This window comes from Notamacropus eugenii, chromosome 5, assembly GCF_028372415.1.
Source record: "Notamacropus eugenii isolate mMacEug1 chromosome 5, mMacEug1.pri_v2, whole genome shotgun sequence".
NCBI classification, from domain to species: domain Eukaryota; kingdom Metazoa; phylum Chordata; class Mammalia; order Diprotodontia; family Macropodidae; genus Notamacropus; species Notamacropus eugenii.
In genome coordinates, this window is record NC_092876.1 from 215,370,200 (window position 1) to 215,392,506 (window position 22,307).

The 22,307-nt window shown below is 37.0% G+C and overlaps 1 protein-coding gene across 6 annotated transcripts in view; it reads left to right on the forward strand.

Annotated features, from left to right (window-relative positions):
• The window catches only part of GPD2 (glycerol-3-phosphate dehydrogenase 2), a 174,468-nt gene that overhangs the window by 135,775 nt on the left and 16,386 nt on the right, over window positions 1–22,307 (forward strand). For all 6 annotated transcript variants that reach the window (XM_072612016.1, XM_072612020.1, XM_072612017.1 and 3 more), the window contains exons 7-9: window positions 775–939; window positions 1,800–1,944; window positions 9,950–10,143. In XM_072612016.1, the coding sequence (XP_072468117.1) occupies window positions 775–939; window positions 1,800–1,944; window positions 9,950–10,143 (504 nt within the window). The remainder of the gene's footprint in view (window positions 1–774; window positions 940–1,799; window positions 1,945–9,949; window positions 10,144–22,307) is intronic.

Genomic DNA, 22,307 nt, shown 5'->3' on the forward strand with positions numbered 1-22,307 from the left:
ATTTTAAAGTGATTAATCATTCCCTCCCCCCTTTCCCTCCCTCCTGCACGTTAGTTTTCTTTAACTAGGATTTTTCAGCAATAAATCTTTAACAATACAGGTAAGAATTGTTCTGTAATTAAATTTTGCTCCTTTTAATGTCTTAGCTCTTATGGGAGGTTCTTCAGATGCTGCACTTTAAAAAAACAACAATCCTGAACTCAAAACTCAATCAAGAAAATCCATTTATGGAAAACCTGAAATTTTAGAGAGGCTTTCCCTGGAAGATTCAACTTTTTGCCATGACTTATTTTGCGTCTTGCAGGTAGTCAGCACCTGGTAAATGCATGTTGATTGAAGGAATTTTTGATATAAGATAAAACATATGCTCATAAAAATTGCTAACCTATCCTATAGACAGTATTTTCTGAAATTCTTGCATTATTTCCCTTCTTGAAGGTTAAAGGGAAGGCTTATTTGTGTATTCATTCTAAAATGTGGTGGACAATTATTACACTTTTTAAGATCTTCCTGGGTCCTGATGTCAGCTCTGCAGACCAGTGGTGTCTCTGTGGTGAATAACATTGCATTTGCTACTGCTAAATAGCGGGGGAATGCCCTGACCTAGAATAGGCCATGTATCTTTAAATAATCCCTGATGGACCTGACCAGCCATCATGAATATTCTGGGTGACAGGGACAGATGTGACAGATCTGTTGTGACATACTTCCATACCATAAGTCAGTGGCTCGAGGTGACTCATGTCCTTCCTTTGATTCCTTCCCCTGCTGCAGGACAACACAATGATGCAAGAATGAACCTTGCCATCGCACTCACTGCTGCCAGGTATGGGGCTGCCACGGCCAATTATGTTGAAGTAAGGAATTTGCTGAAGAAGAGGGATTCCCAAACTGGGAAGATGCGTATTAGTGGTGCACGGTGCAAGGATATGCTAACAGGTATGTGCATTCCCTGTCTTTGCTTCTTTGTTGAATTGCTATAATTTTGTCCATCACCTCACTCTCATTTAAGCTAGATTTCAGCATCACATTAGTACCATTCCTTGCTCTCTAATTGTGGTTGAATAGAAAAATTTGCCTTTATAGGTCTCATTGATTTGTTTTTCCTTAGGGGGAGGAGGGCTTGCTATTAAAACAAAAAATTCCCAGGTAAGAATCCCTCAGCTAGGAATGCTTTGAGTTTCCTTCACAGAAGCATGTTATGAATAAAATGAAATAAACAAGTTGAGTTTTTAAATATCACTTATATGATGTAAGCAGAACATTTCCAAAGCATAGTGATGTGTCATTCACGTTGGTCAGCTTTAACTTCTGTTAGGCTTTCATTCATGTTCTAGTTCTTTGGTGGTATGGGTAAGGGTTTTTTTGTCAAGCAAAACCAATCCTCTGAAAGTGTCTAATGGCATCCTTGTTTAGGAAGTTGATTTTAAAGAACGAAACAGTTTATTTTCTCATTTTGATTTCTTGGGATTTGGTTTTACAAATACTGGATATTTCAGCAAATTAGAATGGGAGCCCAAATGAAAGAAGTCATGTATTTTTTTTTTTTTGCTTCAGTTTGGGCATGTGTGTGTGTGTGTGTGTGTGTGTGTGTGTGTGTGTGTGTGTGTGTGTGTGTAAAATAACCCATATGGGAACCTTTTGTACTGCTTTTTCAGTGATTCCAGCTGCTCATGTCACTTAATGTGGCATACAATATACTTCACCATAGGTGAAGTTAATAGATAAATTAATAATCCAAAGCATCAGTGAGCAGAGAAACAAATGGGGTCTGTGATTGATGCTGTTTTCTTTCACAGGGCACGAATTTGACGTGAGAGCCAAATGTGTTATCAATGCTACGGGACCTTTCACAGACACACTGCGCAAAATGGATAATCAGACCACCTCCAACATCTGTCAGCCAAGTGCTGGGGTACACATTGTGATGCCTGGTTATTACAGGTAACCAGATTCTAAGATCAACCTTCTGCACTAGTCAGTGTTTGTAGCTAGAGTGAGTGAGATTCCCTAAAGACAACCCATAATTTTTAGGTCTCTCTTTTTACCCACCTTTCCTAATAACTGGAATTGCCTACCTACTTAAGAAGGAAATGTAATAAATTATTCTCTTATGATATACAAACAAAAAGGATTCATTTGGGTATTCAACTTGAAGGCAAGATAAGATGCATTTTTAAAAGTGCATTTAAAAAGAAAAGTAGAATAGATGATAAACGTAGTCTAACAGTTCTTAGCCAATTATGACAAGATGAACTTCTTGGGCCTCTCTACAAGGGCACTCAGTCCCGTACATTCATTTGCTGAGAATAATCAATTGAACATGATTGAACATACTGGAATTGTTTCAATTTAACTAAATTTAGGAATTCTTCTTTTAGACTGAAATAACCCATTTAGGTTATTCTTGGTGTTATCATGTTTTAAATGAAAGACAGAGACAAAGAGAGTGACAGATTTGGGCAGCGTTGAATAGAGCCTCCCTGTACTAAGGAGAGGCTTGGTGGCAGGTAGGAGTAGTGCCGTTCACCTTATTCTAGAAACATGTGACTGCCTTTTATATTCAAGGCACTGCATTAGTTATGAACAGTACAACACAGACAAAATGAGACAGTCCTTGCCCTTAAAGAGCTTACAATTTTTTTCTTATTGAGTTGTTAGAGTCGTGTCCAACTTTTCATGACCCCATTTGGGGTTTTGTTGGAAGATACGGTAGTGGTTTGGCATTTCTTTCTCCAGCTCATTTTATAAATGAGGAACTGAGGCAAACAGGAATAAGTGACTTGCTCAGGGTCACTCAGCTACTAAGTGTCTGAGGTCAGACTTGAACTCTGTCCTGATTCTAAGCCCAGGGTTCTGTCCACTGTGCCACGTATAGGTGAAGTACTTACTGCATCTTAATTCTTTAGAACCCAATAGACTTACTTTGATTGGGTCTAATATTTACTTACTTAAAATACTTTATCTATGCCTTTTGTATTTGCATCACAATAATGACTGGGGAAAAAAAAAATCAAACCTCTTACCTTCCAGACTGAATCCCTCTTGGGTCATTAAGGAAAAATAATTAAACACAAGCATATTACAGAGTATGCAGTGTTCTGCTTTAGTTGTCTTCCTCCCCTTACCTTCCCACCTTCCCCAAACCCCACCTTCCCCATTCCACCCCCGCTCCTTTTTGTTCAGTAAAAAGTGTGTTTCAATAAATCATCTCCAGGACCTTCTGTGGTCTTTCTTTCAGGTACTTAAGATTTACCTTCCGATTAGTGAGCTCTTTATTTTCATTACATTAAAAAATCCCTTACATTGTAGTAACTGTGAACATGGGATGGGACATTACATTATATAGTTCTTTCGTCTTCTTCCCACTTTCCCAAATGCATGAAGGCATTCACTAATGATCAGAAATATGATGTTGATCGAGGTGACAGAATCAATGCTAGACATCTTCATTGTTGCCTAAATTGGAAACTTTATGGGGACAGAATGCAACCAGTCTAATTCCATTCAATCTATCAGTTGCAAAGGCCAGTTTAATCCCAGATGAGTCTCATACTTTTGAAAATTGGTTAGGCCCAAAGGATTTACTGTGAGTAGTGATGGTAGATATAGTCAATTTGTAATTCTGTGGATCCAAGGGAGATAGGTTTGTTTTTGTTTTTAAGGTCATTCTGTTTGGTAGGGTGAAGGAACAGGAGATTGAATTTGATCTCTGGGCCTGCCAGTCCATGACTCATCACACTAATCTGACTCAAACTTGTTTTCCTCAACATCCTTAGAGGGGAGCCAGGGCTGGTATGAACTGTCTGGGGAAGCCCTCAGCCAGACTGATGACAACCCAACTCCAAGAGCTGGGCCAGAATTAGATCAGCTTGGAAATTCAGTGAGTTGATTGTCTACCATTCACATTTTCCAGTTCCTACCTACAGAGCTGAGAGGATTATAAAAGTGTCTCCTTTTGGCCATATTATTGTAGAACTTATTAAACTTAGGAAGAGTAATGTGTTACATGTTCTGTCATCTTATGTAAACTACAAAGTCAGAGTAGAAAAGTCAGTTGGGTGTGAACGTAAAGGTAGAAAATTTGTAAAAAAACAAAGTTCTTTTTTAAATTACTTAAACCTCTCAGGACACGTTCTCTACAATGTTCTCTACAAAGGCACTAAGTGACTGAAATCCATGTAAATGAATAGCCTTCTCTTTTCAGCAGATGATTTCTACTACCACTGATTAGTAGATATGTTATTTTGTTCTCCCTAACTTGGATCTATCCTCACATACTGTTTGTTAGCTATTCTACCAATTGCTAAGTAGTTAACAATAAATTGATTTCAGTTTAAATTAGGATACTTCAGCAAAATACTGGTCTGCATGAGAAAAATGTTCATTGAGTTTAGACCCAGACACACACATAAATTAACAACAAGCTTTTCCTCTTGGTACAAAATGATTCATGCCCATTGGACAGGATCTATGTCTCTTTCCTTGGTACAGATTTTAACTGGTACAAATTTTAACCATTGTAAAACTTTAGCATAATCTTACAAAATTATTTCTTCATTGTAAATAGATTTTTCTCTTTCAATAAGAGTATGAGTTAGCCAGTTTAAAAGTTGATCTAGAGTATTTCCTAGTGGCTTCTTAAATTTTAGTATCCATCATTAATAGCTTTATCTTCCCTTTCCTCTCATTAATTCAAAGCCCAGGACATATGTCTTCACTTAGGTAGTTGGTGTACTGCTTCTCGCCTGTTCCCAGTTACATAAGTGGATTGTTAACCATCACCTTCACCCTTTAAAATTCTTTTTATTGCCTTTAACAATTTTAAAGGATTTTGTGGTTGCATTTTTATAGTGATATTTAATACTCAAGTTACCAAATATAGAATGTTCAGTTAATAATTATTTCAACCAAAAAAGGCAGTGTATTTTAAAAATATAACAATATAAAACAACTATTCGCAACTATTCACACAAACATGATCCTAGATAATATTCTTAGTTATATCATTGCTAATGAGATAGTACATATGCATCACTGAAAATGTTGTGATGAGGTATTAGCTCTTGCAACTTGAAAAAGACACCATTTCATAGTGCCTGATGTTCTCTGGAGATATCTCTATAGAATGTGTGTGTGTGTGTGTGTGTGTGTGTGTGTGTGTGTGTGTGTGTGTGTGTACACACATGAAACACATTCTCTGGATTCTTCTAAAATGAAATAAAAGTTTTACCACACAAATGTGGAAGGAAAGTTTAATCATAAAGCTAAAGGTGATGATAGCTAATATTTGTTATCCAGTTCACAAAGCGTTGAAATATAATATCTCATTTGAGACTCAGAGTAATCCTGTGAGGTAGACGTTACAGTTATTAGTATTCCCATTTGCAGATGAGGAAGCTAGAAGTCCAGAAGGGTTAAGTGATTTACCTGTGGTTCCACAACTGGTCAGTGTCAGAGGCAGGGTCTTTTTCCTGGCTCAAAATCCAGCTATATCACACTGCTTTCCAGAACAAATTAGAGCTATATCATTGAAAACAGAGATCTAGGAGAACTTCGTCTCCACTTGTGATTTTCAAATGGAGAAAACTGACCCTGGAAAGGTCAAATGACTTACCCAAGGCTATACAGGTAGTAACTAGCAGCTTCTCTACAATACCTTATAATGTCTTGTGTTTGGTAAGAAATCAACAAACCAATACATATTTACTGAGTGAATATTGACTGAGGCTATATAGTAGATTGAATATTAGACTTGAGGTCACAGATTCAAATTTGAGTCCTGTCTCAGACATTTATTACCTGTATAATCACAGGCAAATCACTTAATCTACAAACCTTAGTTTCCCCATATGTATAATGGAGATGATAAGCTTCAGTACCTTTTTCACAAAATTGTTGTGAAGGTCTTTTGCAAAACCTTAATTGTTCTTGTTGAGTTGTTTTTCAGTTGTGTCCAACTCTTTGTGATGACCCCATTTGGGCAAAGATATTGGAGCAGTTTGCCATTTCATTCTCCAGCTCATTTTATAGATAAGAAAACTCAAACAGTTTTAAGTGACTTGCCCAGGGTCACACAGCTAGTAAATATCTGAGACCAGATTTGAACTCAGGAAGATGAGTCTTCCTGATTCCAAGCCTTGCACTCTATCCAATGTGTCACCTACTTGAGAAACCTTAATGCACTATATAAACGTGAATTGTTGTGTTATCCCTTTCACATAATGACTTTCCCCCTCATGGTTTCAACATATTGTGATTCAGCATAAGAAATTGCTTGGGAAATTTTGGGGCAGTTTTGCAGAAGCCACCGACCACACACAAAGCCCAACAGATGACACAGAAAAAGTTTAGAAACTCAGAATTGCATAAAGTAATAGGTATAGTATTGTACAATATCAATCCAAATTTTACAGTAATGTAGTGTAAACAGCCCATAAAAGAAAAAGAAAAAAATCAGACTTTCTATGGTATGATATGAGGGTCAAAAATTTTTATGCGGATTTTCCAGATCACAAGGGCACTGTGCCCCAAATCTTCATGTTGTAGAAGGGATAATAGTATTATAGGATCATTGATGCTGAGCTAGAAGGGCCCTTAAAGGCTATCTAAATCAAACCCTTCCTTTTACACATGTGGAACTGAGGTCCAGAGGTTTGTGACTTGACCAGAGTCACACAGCTTAGTAGTGACAAAGACAGGTCTTAAAACTACGTATCCCTGCCTCTGATGCACTATCCACTATTACTTCTGTTGATTTATATGAATATCTGTGATATATTTGCTCTGATGCAGCTCTCTGTGTCCATATATGGCATATGGTTGGACAGGGTCAAAGCTATGATCTGCAACTATTTGACAATACAGAAATGTTCAGTCCATGTAGAAGATAATGGGCCTATGACTTTGAGTATCAAGTTCCCAACCACTGAACTGAGCAGCTTTTCTTCTTAAAAATCAACTCCTTCATAGTTGAAACCACACCTGGGCTGAAAATTCCGGAACTTCAGTCAGACATCCCCTTTCCCAAGAGTCCGAGCAAATGGCATTTAGAACTGGAACCACCAACCACATAGGCAAAATTCTCTAAATGGACTTTGATGTCTTTTGTCCAGTGTGGCTACTTTTCCTTTGCCTCCCTTGAAAGGATGCTTGTCAGGATTCTCAGCAAGGGGAGGAATTAGAGAAGGAATGTCTTCCTGCTGAGGGATGTTGCTGACTACCACCCATCTCACCCATCCAACTCAATGGAATGCTTCAGGAAATGAAAAATGGCTTCTCAGATAGAAATACCTGCACAGAAGTCTTTGTATAGCCTTGGATCTGAAGCAAATATTTTGAGCAGCTAGGTGGTACGGGAGATAGAGTTCTGGGCCAGGTGTCAGGAAGACCTGAGTTCCAGTTTGGCCTCAGACACTCACTAGCTTTGTGACTCTGGGCAAGCCACTTAAGCTCTGTTTGCCTCAATCTCCTCATATGTAAAATGAGGATAATAATACCATCTACCCCTCAGTATTGTGAGGATCAAATGGGATAATAACTGTGAAGTCCCTTAGCATAGTGCCTGGCACGTGTAAGCATATAAATGTTAGCTATTATCAATTTTATTATTATTTCAAGGGTACCCATGGTCTCCAGAGAACCATATATATGATCTTTCCAAGTGTAATTCATGATGGAAACACCACATAGGCTTTTAGTTTGATTTAAGAAGTACAATAAGAAAAATTTTTCCTTCTAGATTACCTCTGAATGAAAGTGAGATTTTAGCTATATTGGTCCAAATGTTTGAAACATGACTGTAAAACGTCCTACATTTTGTTAAAGAGCAATGCTGGCCTTCTCTGAATAACGTCACCGAAAGGAGATAGAAAGGAGTTGCTTGGTGTTTCTCCAGCTCTAGAAAAAAGGCTTCATTTACCAAATGCCAGGAACCCAGGACAGGCATTTCACAAGTCCTGTAAAGCCTTTCCAGTGCAGGGAAGATTGGTGTACCTTTCTTAACAAAAATGAATAAGGCAAAGAACAGGTTACTATGCTAGGTGTTGCAGTGGATAGAGCACTGGGTCTAGAGTCAAGAAGACCTGAGTTCAAATCTTTCCTTAGACACTCACTAGCTATATGACCCTGGGCAAGTTTTCTCATCTATAAAATGAGCTTGAGAGACTCATCTCTACCTCCTTTTTGTGATGTTATTCAGGGTATTCTAACCTCAGAAACTAACTAGTGATGTGACTCTGGGCAAGTAACACTCTTCTTGCCTCAGTTTCCTCAGTTGTAAAATATAAAATGTAATACCACCTACCTCCCCAGGTTGTTATCAGGATCAAATAAGATAAAATTCGTAAAGCCCTTAGCACAACAGTAGGTATTTAGTGGATTCCCTTCATTTCCTTCCTTCCTAATTTGTTCAAGTTCTGCTTCTGGCATACATACGTGTCCTATACGTGTTAGGCTCTTGGTCCCCAGGCAGCTCTTTAAGACCCAAAATGGCACAGCAAATCCAGACCTGCATTGGTAGAAAGCTTTTTTCTTTTTTTAAACTAGAAGTTTTCTGCACCAAAGAAATCACTGTCTGGACCAAAAAGGGAAAAAGTTTTATTATATACTTTTATACGTATATATTGTCTTCCCTGATAGAGAGTACATTCCTTCTGGGTCAGAATGTTTCTTCTTTTCATTATATTAATGTTTAGCATAGTGTCTGACACAGTAGGTATTTCATAAATGCTGATTAGTGGAGTGATTGAATAAAAATACATTCATTAAAAAGCCTATGTTTTCTGAAGGATATTCTCTTTAGTGAACATAATTTACTTTTACTTGGGCATTGATTGCACTCTTTTCTGATGTTTATCCCAGTGTCAACTTAATTTTTTGAAAAAAGCATCCTCCAGATGCTTGTTCTTTGCAAAGCACTATTCTAAATCAAGCTTATTGGGATTTTTATAATAATAGAAATCCCTTTTCCTGTGAAACCACTTCTTTAAGTTATCCTAGTTTCATGGCTGTAATAGAACTCCACCCTAAGCTGTAAAGGGGCGCAGGTTACACTCATGCCCAAAGGAGTGAAGAATTTCATTTCAGATCAGTTTCTGGTGTATGTTATGGCCTTTTGCATATTGTCTGGAGACCTTTCACTGACAGGTGTACCAAATATCCCAGTGGAAAACTTTCCATCATACTTTAGAGATTGAGGAACTAACTACCCCTAACTCACTTCTTTAAAAATCATGGGCATTTGACCTGATCCAGTACCTGCGGATGCTCCAGGTGGCAAGCATGGGGACCAAAACACTTAAAAAGTGTTGTCAAAAATATTTGCACTTTCTTATGACTTTAGAAAAATTCATACATATGTATATATACACATACACATAACTACACACATGTGTATGTGTGCATATATGTGTACATATGTGTGTACACATATATACACACATGTATATATGATTGGTCAAAAGATGAGACTGCACCCACTTCCTTAGTTGTAGAGGTGGGGAGGACTACAGGTGTGGAGTACTCCATATATCTTTGGCCTTGGTTGATGGGTTAATTTTACTAAATTGTTTCCCCCCCTTTTTTTTCATGTTTGTTATAAAGGGCGACTCTTTAGGAGGAGAAGAGATATATTTGGAAATGAAGGTGATGTGAAAATAAAAGATGAAACTTTTTTTATGTGATTTTTCTAATTTAACCTTCTTTACCATTTGGGGACCATCATCTTCCATTGTCATTCATTAAAATTCTGTGCCTAAAGTACTTAAGTAGAAGTACCCGCAGAATCCTTGTTAAGGGTTCTTTTTTACAGGTTTTCAAATAAAAAATGAAAGTGAAAGGCATCATTTGGATGCTTGAGAATGGTGCATGAAAATTGCCCTTTAGAGATGTATATAACCAGTTTCTTTTGTACCAGCTCAGAAATGAGTAACTCTTTTCTTTACCTCAGCCCAGAGAGTATGGGACTACTTGACCCTGCCACCAGTGATGGACGAGTTATTTTCTTCTTGCCCTGGGAAAAGATGACCATAGCTGGGACAACTGATAGTCCAACTGATATCACCTCACATCCTATTCCTTCAGAGGAGGACATCAACTTCATCTTGAGTGAAGTACGCAACTACTTAAGTTGTGATGTTGAAGGTAATATTTGGCTTCCTTAAACTTTGTCTCTTTTTAGTTTCTGGAAAAGTATACCATGGCCTTCCTCTGTCTTTTAATTTTCATACATGCCCTTGCTAGATCTGGAGTTGTGAACTTTGGATGGCTTTTGGAAGATGTTCATGCCATACTGACCTGTTTACATGATAATTGATGGTTTTCATGTCTCCCACCAAGTTCCTCTGCTTGCATTCTATACTTTCTGGTATTTTCTGGTTAAACATGGTTTTTATACTAGTGAGATGTGTAGTCTGAATTTCCTGCCACTTCTGAGCCAGGGTGAAGCTTTGGGTATTATTTGTTTTGTATCCAGAGGTTCAGAAAGGGGAGAAAAGAATATGGGCAATACGCAAGTCAGAAGAGGTGTGATAGCGTGAGCTTTGGTTCTGAGAAAGTGCAGTATTGATGACTGAATTGGGCTCAGAAGATTCAGAGATAGAATTTTTTTGGTTTAGTTAAAAAGTCCACTTTTTGATATTCTTCATAATGAGTGTTTGCAGGTTTTGGGTTTGCTTCCTTCCTTCCTTCCTTCCTTCCTTCCTTCCTTCCTTCCTTCCTTCCTTCCTTCCTTCCTTCCTTCCTTCCTGCCTTCCTGCCTTCCTGCCTTCCTGCCTTCCTTCCTTCCTTCCTTCCTTCCTTCCTTCCTTCTTCCTGCCTTCCTTCCTGCCTTCTTCCTGCCTTCCTTCCTGCCTTCCTTCTTCCTGCCTTCCTTCCTGCCTTCTTTCCTGCCTTCCTTCCTGCCTTCCTCTCTCCCTCCTTCCCTCCCTCCTTTCCTCCCTTCCTTCCTCCCTCCCTTCCTTCTTTCCTCCCTTCCTTCCTTCCTCCCTCCCTGCTTTCCTCTCTCCCTTCCTTTCTTCCTTCCCTCCCTTTCTCCCTCCCTTCCTTCCTTGTCAATTTGGTAACATTCCTTTGATCCATTTGCCAGGTCTGACATTTGTGAAGATCATACTAAAAGCCATAGGCAAGTAGCAGTTTGTGTTGGTGGAGGGAGTTCTCTGTGCTTACAAAATCCCAGATCTGTTGAGTATTCCCACATGCCATCTCAGTCTACTTTTGTACCAAACATCTGCCATAGGAGCAGTTTCTGTGAAAGAAAAGCAAAGATCTATTCTATTCTTAGTACTTACAAGACTGAGTGGCTGTGGACAAGTCACTTAAGATCTCTGGGCCTGTTTTTTTTCTTTTAACCTGTAAAATGGGGGTAATAATGTTGGCACTAATAAAAGAATAGCGGACATTTTATAGTACTTTCACTTTTGCAAGGCATTTTATGTTTGGTTTTCACAAGAATCATTTGGATAGGTCTTATTGTTACCTACATTTTACAGATGAGGAAGCTGAGGGTGAGGAAGGTTAAGTAATTGCTAATAATCATACAGCTAGTAAGTATCTGAGGCAGAATTTGAACCCAGGCTGCAAGTCCACTATCCTATCTGCTATACCATGCTGCTTTCTAAACTCCTTACCTTTTTTGTTGTGAAGAAAAGCCCTAACCTTTAAAATTTATATGTGAGGTTTTACTATTTACCCTTATTCTTTTCCCTAATATCTTTTCTCTTCAACATCTAAATGCAGAAGAATATGAATCCTCTCATTGTTTGGCTAGGGGAATGAAGTCTCTATTAGTTTTCAGGTCTAATCATATAGTTCAGTGGTGGCAAGCTGAAATAGATATGGATACCTGATGAGGCATATTGATTTAGAAAACTACAAATTAACGCTATGTTGTTTTGCATTTTTATTTTAAAAAAATTTCTCAATTACATTTTAATCTGGTTCTGGCCTCACTGTAGAATTTCGCCATAAGCCATGAGTTGGACACCTGCTTTAGAGAGTCCATAATCTGTATGTTATTTAAAGCAGTAGTCTCAAACTTTTTGGTCTCAGGACCCTCTTATACTATTAAAAATTATTGTGGACCCCCAAAGAGCTTTTGTGGGCCATATCTATCAATTTTACCATACTAGAAATTTAAAATGGATATATTTAAAAACTATGAATGTTTAAAATAACAATTAACTCATTCTATATTAAATATATAATATAATGATATAAATATCATTTTTGTAAAAAAAAAAAAAACAAACAAGCTAAATTTTCCAGAACAAAAAAAGTAAGTGAGAAGAATGGCATTGTTTTACATATTTTAAAAAAAATCTCTTTAGTATCTGGTTTAATAGAAGACAGCTAGATTCTCGTCTCTGCTTTTGCATTCAGTCTGTTGCGATAGGTTGTTGTGGTTGAAATTTATGAAGAAAACCCAGCCTCACACAGATATGTAGTTGAAAAGAAAAGGAGGATTTTAATAGGCAAATAACATCTTTGTATTATTAAGACAGTAGTTTTGACTTCGCAAACTCCCTGAAAGGGTCTCAGGGATCCCATGAGTCTCTGTGAGTCTACACTTCAAGAACGACTGACCTAAAGGGTGCTGAATTTCAGTGCTTGAAAATCTACTATAATAACAACAGTAATAATAACTAACATCTGTGTGCCAAACACTGTGCTTTACAAATATTATTTAAGTCCCACAGCCACCCTGGAAGGTAGGTGCTATTATTATCCCCATTTTATAGATGAGAAATTGAGACAAACAGAGGTTAAGTGATTGGCTGAGGGTAACACAGCTAGTAAATTCCTGGGGCTGAATTGGAACTCAAGTATTCCATACTCTAGGTCCAGTGCTTTTTTCATTGCTCCACCTACCTGCCTCTGCTATGAGAGTGTGTTCACTGTGTAAACATACATGAATGCAGAATCATATGGGTCTTTGAATGTTTAGCCATTTAATTATGTACAAGACACAAATGGATCATAATATCATGGACTTCGAGCTGGAAGAGAGCTCAAAGATGATCTAATCTAAGCTACTATTTTGCTGATGAGAAAACTGAGGTCAAAGAAGAGATAAGATTTATCCAAGCCTAGGTAAGTAGGAGGAGGAGGAGGAGGAGTTCTGAGTTTGATCCCAAATCCTCTGATTACTGGCGAAGTGTTCTTTACTTTGAACTTTGAAATATATCACTTAATAACTGTATCAAGTGTGGATTAAGTCCATTAGAAAAAAAAAAACAACCTACCACAAAGTACTGGATTATATAATAGAAAAATATTCCGGTGCCTTCAAAAATGAAAGGATTACTTAATTTCAAAGGGCTTTGATTTTTTTTGCTAGAATTTTATAACATGAAAAATCTTGTTAAAGGTTGGTACATATTTATAAAATTACACTGAAATAAATTACCACTTTGAAGAGGTGATTTAAGAAAGTAAGTGGAATTATCTTGTATTTAAATAGACGGCTTAGAAAAAGTAGATTTCTATATGAACCCAGATATCTAGAAATCTAAAACTTCCGTGTTTAAGGAAGAAATGAATTTGGAAGTAGGACTTTATGCTGCCCACTTCTGGTTCCTCAGCATTCAGATGTAGTAACTATCAGTATTGGGAGTAATAAGGTTGCTTTATTCCACAATACATAGGTTGCCAAAGGAAGACAACTTCCTGGATTCCAAATTAGAGGCAATAATTACCTCAATTGAAGTTACATATGAATAAAAATACCAGTAAGGGTAAAAATAAAAATAACAGTATATCTATATGGCTACAAAGTTACAAAAATAAACAACACTCTCTTCACAATTCTATGATGTAGGTAGTGCCAATGGGCAGCTGGTGTTAAGTCTTCCATATTGATACCACCTGCAAATAAATGAAGTGTGATCACAGCTTTGGTTGGTCTTCATGGTTAACCCCACTCAGAGAGCTTTATGGTAGTAGTGGAACAATTAAAAGTAATGGACAGCTATGATCAAATTTGATTTGAAGAAAAGGGGTTGAAATTGTTAACTGAGTATGGCCAGTCAGGTCTTCAACTTCTGGGTCTGAAAACATCTGTAGATCAGCTCTCCAGGTGGGAAGCACCTGTGGTAAAAGTGGTAGATATATCTTAGCATCCTGAGAGGCCCTATTCCTACACTCCTTCTCTCTTGCTCACCTCTTATCACTTTTTATCATATCTTAGTTTAGGTATTCCTTTTCTAAAATCAAAGATCCTTAGGAACTTTTCATCCAACCTTCTAACACATCAAAGGCACCACACTGGGGCATGACATTGAATCTAGATGGGAATAAGAATTAGCCAAAGCACAGTTTAATTTTATTTCTAAGGATCTTCTTTCGAAGAATTTTCCTACCAGAACAAATTCCAAGTAGATCAACGACTTAATTTTTAAAATGACTCAGTAAACAAAATTAGGGGACCATAGCAGAGAGGAATGTTATATCTTTTAAAACTGTGGAGAGGGGAAGGATTCTTAACCATCTTCAAAGAAAAAACTTTATAAAAGACAAGATAGTTAAATTCTGTTGTATGAAAATTTGCAAAATAAAATGAGTTTAGAACAAGTAAGGGCATTCACAGGGGGAAAAGTATTTATAGTACATTTTTCTGACAAAAATCACATCTGAAACCTATAATGAATTTATCAGAATAAGTTCTTCTGGAGTTAAAGATTCCTAACATGGGGTCCACAGACCATTAAAGGATTTGTATGTAGATTTGGGTGGGGAGGGTCTGTGACTTGGGATGGGTAAAATCATATATTTTTTTCATTAAACTTTACCAGAAATTTAGTATTCTTTTTCAATTATTGAACAATACTTTTCGGAGGAGAGGTCTTTTTGATTCACCAGACTGCCACAGATGTCACACACAAAAATTAAGAACCTCTGCTATAAGTGGTCAGAGAACATTAATAGGCAGGACTTGGAAAAATAGATTCATATTATCCATGAACATGTGAAAAATTCAAATTAATAATCAGAGAAATAAAAATTAATACATCCCTGAGAAAACTTATCAAATTGGCAAAGATAACAAGAGATGATATTTGGTGCCATGGTGCTGCTGAAAAACATACACACTAATGTAATTGGTTACATTTTTTTTGAAAAACAATTTGGAATTATATAATAAAATTTACAGACATTTATTCCCTTTGATTTACTGATCCTACTATTAGGATTCCATTGGCCAAGATAAGATCTACTAAAAAAAATTCTTGGAAAACCATACTTAATAATAATAACAAAAATTAAAAGAAAACCACAAAAAACAAACCTGTGAAATCAAACCATCATTTTCAATTGGGGAGTAGCAGAAAAAAATATGGCTTATGAATGTACTAGAATATCACTGTGCCATAATAAATAATGAATAAGAAGAATTCAAAGAAATGGAGGACTTGGATGGAGATGATAAGGCAGCTAGGTGACACAGTGGATAGAGTGCCAGGCTTGGAGTCAGGAAGATTCATCTTCCTGAATTCAAATGTGGCCTCAGACACTTTCTAGCTGTGTGACCCTGGGCAAGTCACTTAAACCTGTTTGTGGCTCTTCCTTATCCATAAAATGAGACAGAGAAAGAAATGGCAAAGCACTTCAATATTATTGCCAAGAAAACCCCAAGTGATGTCAGAAAGAGTTGGATGTAACTGAACAACAGCAACAACATGGGGGTGACACAGATGAAAGAAAGAAAGCAGAACCCCCAGAACAATATACGTTTTGAATATCAGAAAGTAATAATGACAGCAAGGACAAAAACCTACTTAAATATACGGAAAAATTCATGAGTCATGGAAACTTGCAAGTAGGCTATTTTTAAAACTACCTTGTTAAAGTTATACCATGCATTTTTGTTGTGTTTTTTTTTTCTTTAACTATCCCATCAATCACTTTTTAAAACATTTGCCCTCCTTCTGTTCTATATACTTGTTGGATGGGAGCATAAGATTTATTTTGGGGAAAACTTAAAATAGTACTAAAAATGAGAGTAGTAGTTTGCAAGGATGAGCAATACCTTTTTCCCATTAGCAGTGAACCATGGCATTAAGATTCATATTTTTCTAAAGAAATTTTATTGGTCCCTGAAAGAGTCATGCTTTTCAAAGCTTAAAAGAACTTGAAAAAAAAAAAGAAACCTTGAATTTCATCCTCCATTCAATCCATTGACTCATTTCTATTTCATCTACATGTTTCAATATGTGAGTTGCTAATATTGTGCTAGGCGCTATACCAAATACATTTCTCACTGGTATTATATGGGTTTATGATGTGTATGCCTGTCAGGTAGGAATGGGATTGAGTTCATCCATTCATTTCACGGAAGCTCCTAAGCAGCTGGGGAATGGCAATGACCTTTGGTCTCAACTGACCTGATTTAGATTTGAACTGTTAACCTAGAAGAGGTTCCACATCCCATAACTACTCCCTTGGGACAACTAGTCTCCCCTACAGATGAAAAAAAATGATTGGTTAAGAGCATGGTTTGAAATATTTTAAAAGTAGTTCATATTCATCAGAAGTGAAATCAAGTCATTTAAAAAGAAATTTATTAAATGAATGAATAAATAAAATTCTCACAACAGTTTCTGAGCCTCCCCAAATGGCTATAATGCTTAAAGAAGAAGAAAAAAAAAAAACAACTGTCAAGTCTTCACACTCCATGCTGTTCATCTGCTGCAAAATGCGTCAGAATAATTCTGAAAAGCATTTTGCCTGTTGGGAATAAGATCATGTCTTCTTTTGCAATTTAGAAAGCTTTCCATTCACAGGCTGAAATTTCTAGATTACTTGTTTGTTTTTTCCTGAAATGGGAAATTGACAGTTCTGTTCTTTGTATTGAGTTAAGAAGAAAAATAATCTTGAGAAAAAAATGTATCATTAAGTCTGTTGTAGAGAGGTTAATAAAATGGATGTGGTGGCCAGCCTAAACTATGACTTAGAAGAATTAAGAGAGACAGAATATTTGCAGTCTCTTCCACCCAAACAGTTTTTTTTTTCCCTGAGTGCTTCTGAAGGCAGTTCCACTAGTTATACACAGGTTTTCACATGTGCAGTTAGTAGTGTTTATAGATGGCCTGTTATTCAATTAACAACGAAGCTGGCCGTATCACCTCATTGCAGACCTGCTTTTTAACTGCCAGAGACGGCACCAGGGTTATCAACTTACACACAGGCTTGGATGTGTTCCAGCAGTTTAATTATCGTGTCACACGCTTTGCTTTTTCTAGTTTCATTAGTTTATAAATGTAATATGGTATCTTATTTCTGTGATTAACACTTCATTTCGGCAGGTTAAACATGCTGCTAGAGAAGTATTGATTTCTGACACTTCTCTCCCCTCCCCCTCCCCACCCCTTCTTCATTTAGATATTTGCACTGATTTTTTTTTAAAGTAGCAAACACAGGAAAGCAGTATCCAAAAAACATACTCACAAATAGTGCAAGATGAAACACAGCTATGCCGTTTTGTTAGCCTAAATGATGTTGTATGTTATTTTCTACTATGAGCTCTAATAGAAAATACAGTGGGTATACTTACAAGTTTAAAAGGAAAGATATTAATTATAAATGAAAAATTATACTCCTCTTTTAAAAAACAACATGAAAAAGTTTACTAAAGTACAGGTAGGATGTTTGTATTTTAAACAATTAGAAAAAAATTCAGGTACCAACTAGTAGGTGAAAAATTAATTTTCTGATTTTGCTTTTACTATTGCCACAAACTCATATTAGATTGTACATTATTGAGAGGTGCACTATAGGTTGCTTTTAGCATCTGTGGAATTGGCTCTTAAAAAAAGTCAGTTTAGTGCCATGTGAGTAAACCCAGGGTACTTCTGTTAATAATGATTTGTTTTTCCTCATTACTCTAATTGTATTTTTATTTTCCTTATTTTTTAAACAAAATTTCTATTAATATTGGATACAGAATATTTATGAAGAGAATGGCCCTATCAATATACATCCATCAGAAACATCATATAAAGTTCACTAGAGCCCTGATATTCTTTCTCTGGCCTCAGAAGCTCAGTCTCTCTTTCGGTTTTGATGATAAAGGATGCTGACGCAGAATGCAGAAAATACTTTGGATGCCTTAGAGTCTCACATTTACTGAACAGTTAGGGGATGTGCTATTCTGCCTGGTGCAAGGTCTTGCAAGTTTGTGAAGATTTAGGAAATAACTTGATGACGTTGGTGTTTTAACTAGTGGTACCAAAGACTTTATCATGCAGACAATGTTAAGTAGTTATTTCAAACAAACAAACAAGCTTGTTTGAGTTTCTAGTTTGAGTAACAATTTGAGAAAGCAAAATCAATCTTTGGGGCTCCGAGTCATGTTGTAAAAATGATAACAAGAATAGCTAGCATTATTTATATATCACATTTTAAGATTTGTGAAAGCATGTTAAAATATGATCTTATTTGATAGTCACAAAAACCATAGGGTGTAGGTGCTATTTTTGTCCCTGTTTTATAGATGAAGAAACTGAGGCAGATGGAGATTAAATGATTTGCTTAGGTTACATAGTAGGATTTGGACTCTGATCTTCTTGAATCCAGCACTCTATCCACATGGCACCTAGCCCTCTCTTTAGGTAGCTGTCTACTTAGGATTACAGATATACGTGGAAGGGACCACAGAGGCCTTTTAACCCAACTCCCTCACTTCATAAAGAAGGAAACAGAGGCTACATGATTTTCCCGAGGTCACACATGTAGTAAGTGTTGAGAGGATTTGAATCTGGAACCTATGCTCTTTCCATTGTACCACATTGCTTTGTTGAAAATTCCCATCTGTTACTTAGAAAATCTTCCTCAAGACCATTTCCTTTATTATTAGATCCTTGGAAAGGGGAATACTGGATTCTATCAGTTATTGTCATCACTTCCATTTTACAGATGAAGAAACTGAATTTGAGAGAGGTCACATGACTTGGTTAAAGCATCAGAGGCAGTATTTTTGGACCAAGGTCATTTCTGATTCCAAATGCAATGTTCTCCACACATTCTCCTCCAGCTAACTCACAAATATATGCCATTGGCTTAAGGGACACCCAGGCAGAAAAGGAGACTGAAAGCAGGGCAAATCACTCACTACAACACTTCTTTGGCAGATACTTATTGATTTCTTACCTGGTTTAAGGCACCATGCCAACAGCATGTGAAGTACACAAAGAAGCCTTCTACTTGTTGTGAATCAGTGTGACTTTGGGCAAGTCTCTTCATTCGTCTAAGCCTCAGTTTCCTCATTTTTAAGAGCAACATCAGGGGAATCATATAAAAACTTTTGCTTCTTAGAGACCTACATGGAGGGATTGCCCTCTTTTAACACACAGGCTAATTCAGGATTCTCCATCACCCTCATCCAGAGACCTAGAACTATCACCAAGTCAACTAGGAAATCCCTTTCTTACAAATAGATACACATCTACTATCATTATTTAGCAACAATTTCACCCACTCTATGCTATTAGAAAGGTATCTCCTAATAATACCACTCCTTAGTCTCCCAAGCCCTTTCTGTGAAGAAGTTATCCAAATCATCCCAGAGGAATTGGAGTCTACCAGTTATGGGAGACCTGAACTACCTCCAAACCAAACCATGAGCATTTATTAAATGCTTACTTGGTATGAAGCATTGGGAATAGAAAGCAAGGCAAAAGACAGTCCTTCATATTCAGGAGTTCACGTTGTAATTGGGAGAGGGGAGAGAGCAAAATGAAAAACTACATGAAATACACAAGATACAGGATACAAACAAGATCCTGTACAAACTGTCTACCTGTCTATCTATATCTATCTGTCTATCTATCACCTAACTATCTACCTATCTACCTACACGCATACATGTATACACACAGAATTAATAAAAGGAAGCACTAGCATTATCAAGAATCAGGAAAAGCTTCTCATAGAATATGAGATTTTAGCTGTGACTTTAAGCTAGGGAAGTCAAGAGGCAAAGACGAGGCGGAAAAGCATCCCATGCATAGGAAATAGTCAGTGAACATATCCAGATTTGGGCAATGGAGTGTCTTGTTCAAGGAACAGCCTGGAGGACGGTATCCTGGGATTGCCAAATACATAGGTGAGAGCAAGGTTTATAAAGTTCACAAAAGCACTTTCCTTATAACAATCCTTTGTATCAATGCAAGAATCATTATTTTCATTTCACAGATGGAAAAAGGTTGTGAGAGGTGAATGATTGTTTGTAGTTATATAGTTAACAGATATCATGCCTCTGACATGGGCTGGCTATGTTACCCTATTGTAGTCCCAACTTTTCAGTGCCCCAGTCATCTCTTTTAAGACTATAATTGGCACAACAGGAGCTAGGCTGCACCCATAGGAGTTTCCTCACCACAACTTCCCAATATCAATTAAATTAGAGATCAGGATGACCCTACATGCCTCCTTAACCCCTACTCCCAATGTAGAAACAGAAACTGAACCTAAGTCTTCTGGCTCTAAGTTTAGCACTATTTTCCCTTTACTGACATAATAATGCAGTTAAACATTTTTTGCAGAGTACAGTGGATCCTCCCAATTCCTTTGAGGTAGTTGCTACAGTTATCATTACTCCCATTCTACTGATAAAAAGAGTTTCATAGATGTTAAGTTACTTGTCCTTGGTCACACAGCTAGTTAGTTTCACAGACAGGATTTAAAATCTGGTATTCTTGATTCCAAGTCAGCAATCTACATTTAAGTTCTCCATTAGTACTTGTCTATCCCTAGGGAGGGTAGAGGGGGAATCTAAGATCTAAGACCAGAAGTGTGGGAAAAGGCCAGGATGAACAAGAATGAATTTGTTCGGATCTGCATTATGAAGAGTTCCCACATCCCAGAGATCACCAGTCCTTTGAAGCATTGGTGTCTGTGTGGTTAATGGTCTTAGTTGTGGTTAGATTTGCTTCTAAGCAAAGTTCTAGCAGTTCGAACCATTTCCCAGATAACATCTTTAGTAGGAAGCCTTGGACTCATGTATATGTATGGCATTGGCTTGAGCCTTCAGATGTAACTGAAGACTTCTCTCTAAACTGCAGCAGAGACTGCAGCCAATTAAGATGAAGTACCCTATAGGCTACTTTATATTTTAAGTATTTAATTTTGATATTTTCCTTAACTTGGCATGCAGACGTTCTTTATTTTATAAATAAATTCAGTCTCAACACTGTGTTAATATAATTGAAGTGGCACTAAGAACTCAATTCAGTTGAGTTAAAATTCTACCAGCAGCATGCAGTCTGCGATTGTAAACCCAGAGTATTTTATCGAATGTTTTAGAAGTGAGATTTCTGTGCTCTTGATTAAATAAGGTGATAATAATAGTAATGATAACAGCAACATATTTACCCAACACTGAAAAGTTTATAAAGTCATTTACATCATTACTTTACCCTGTGAGAGAAATCCTACAGCTATTTTATCCCCATTTTACAGATGAAGAAACTGAGGCTGAGGGAGGGTAAGCAATTTGCCCACACAACTATCACCTGTTGGAGACAGGATTTGAGGTCAGATCTTTCTAAATCTCCGCCAAACCCAGAACTCTGTTCATTAGGATATGCAATGTATGTGATATTTGACTCAATATCTTTATTTACATAAAACTTATGTGTTTCAAAAAAATTGCATTTTTATTTCTTGGTAGGATAAACATATTATCTGTTTTAGGTGCTAAAATTCATATGTTAGCCTAATATCTAACTGTTCCCCTAAGTAATTTTAAATCTGGGTCTCCTAGCTATGTTAATGTTAATGTCACAACAACAACCAGGAAGAGGTGGAATTTAATTTTCTGATGGGGAAAGTGAGAATAACTAAAATAAAATGATTTTGTAGCACTGGTTATCGAAAAAGTTAAATGTTCTTACCTTGTCTTGAGTCCTTTTAACATTTTTTGAAGGGTATGCTAAGCACCGTGACTTTATCATCAATTCAGTTTGACTGGAAAAAAAATTAATTGCCTATTGTATGAGAGGCACATTGCTAAATATTGATAGAGTCAATCTAGCAAATATCCAAAACCTACAATGCGATAGGTCCTAGGGGAAGATACTGTCTTTATAAAATAGTCCCTGCCCTTTATAAACATATAGACTAAGAGGGGGATAAGACACACCCTTAGATAAGTCATGGTTTAGAGAGGTAGAGAATAGAATGTTATTTGAGGTCTACAGGGGATGGTCTTAGTGATTTCCAGGGGTTAGGGGGTGGGGGAAGAGAAGACTTCATGGAACAGAAGACATTTGACCTGGGCTTGAAAGTGTAGGTTAGAGTTTATAGGCAGAGGG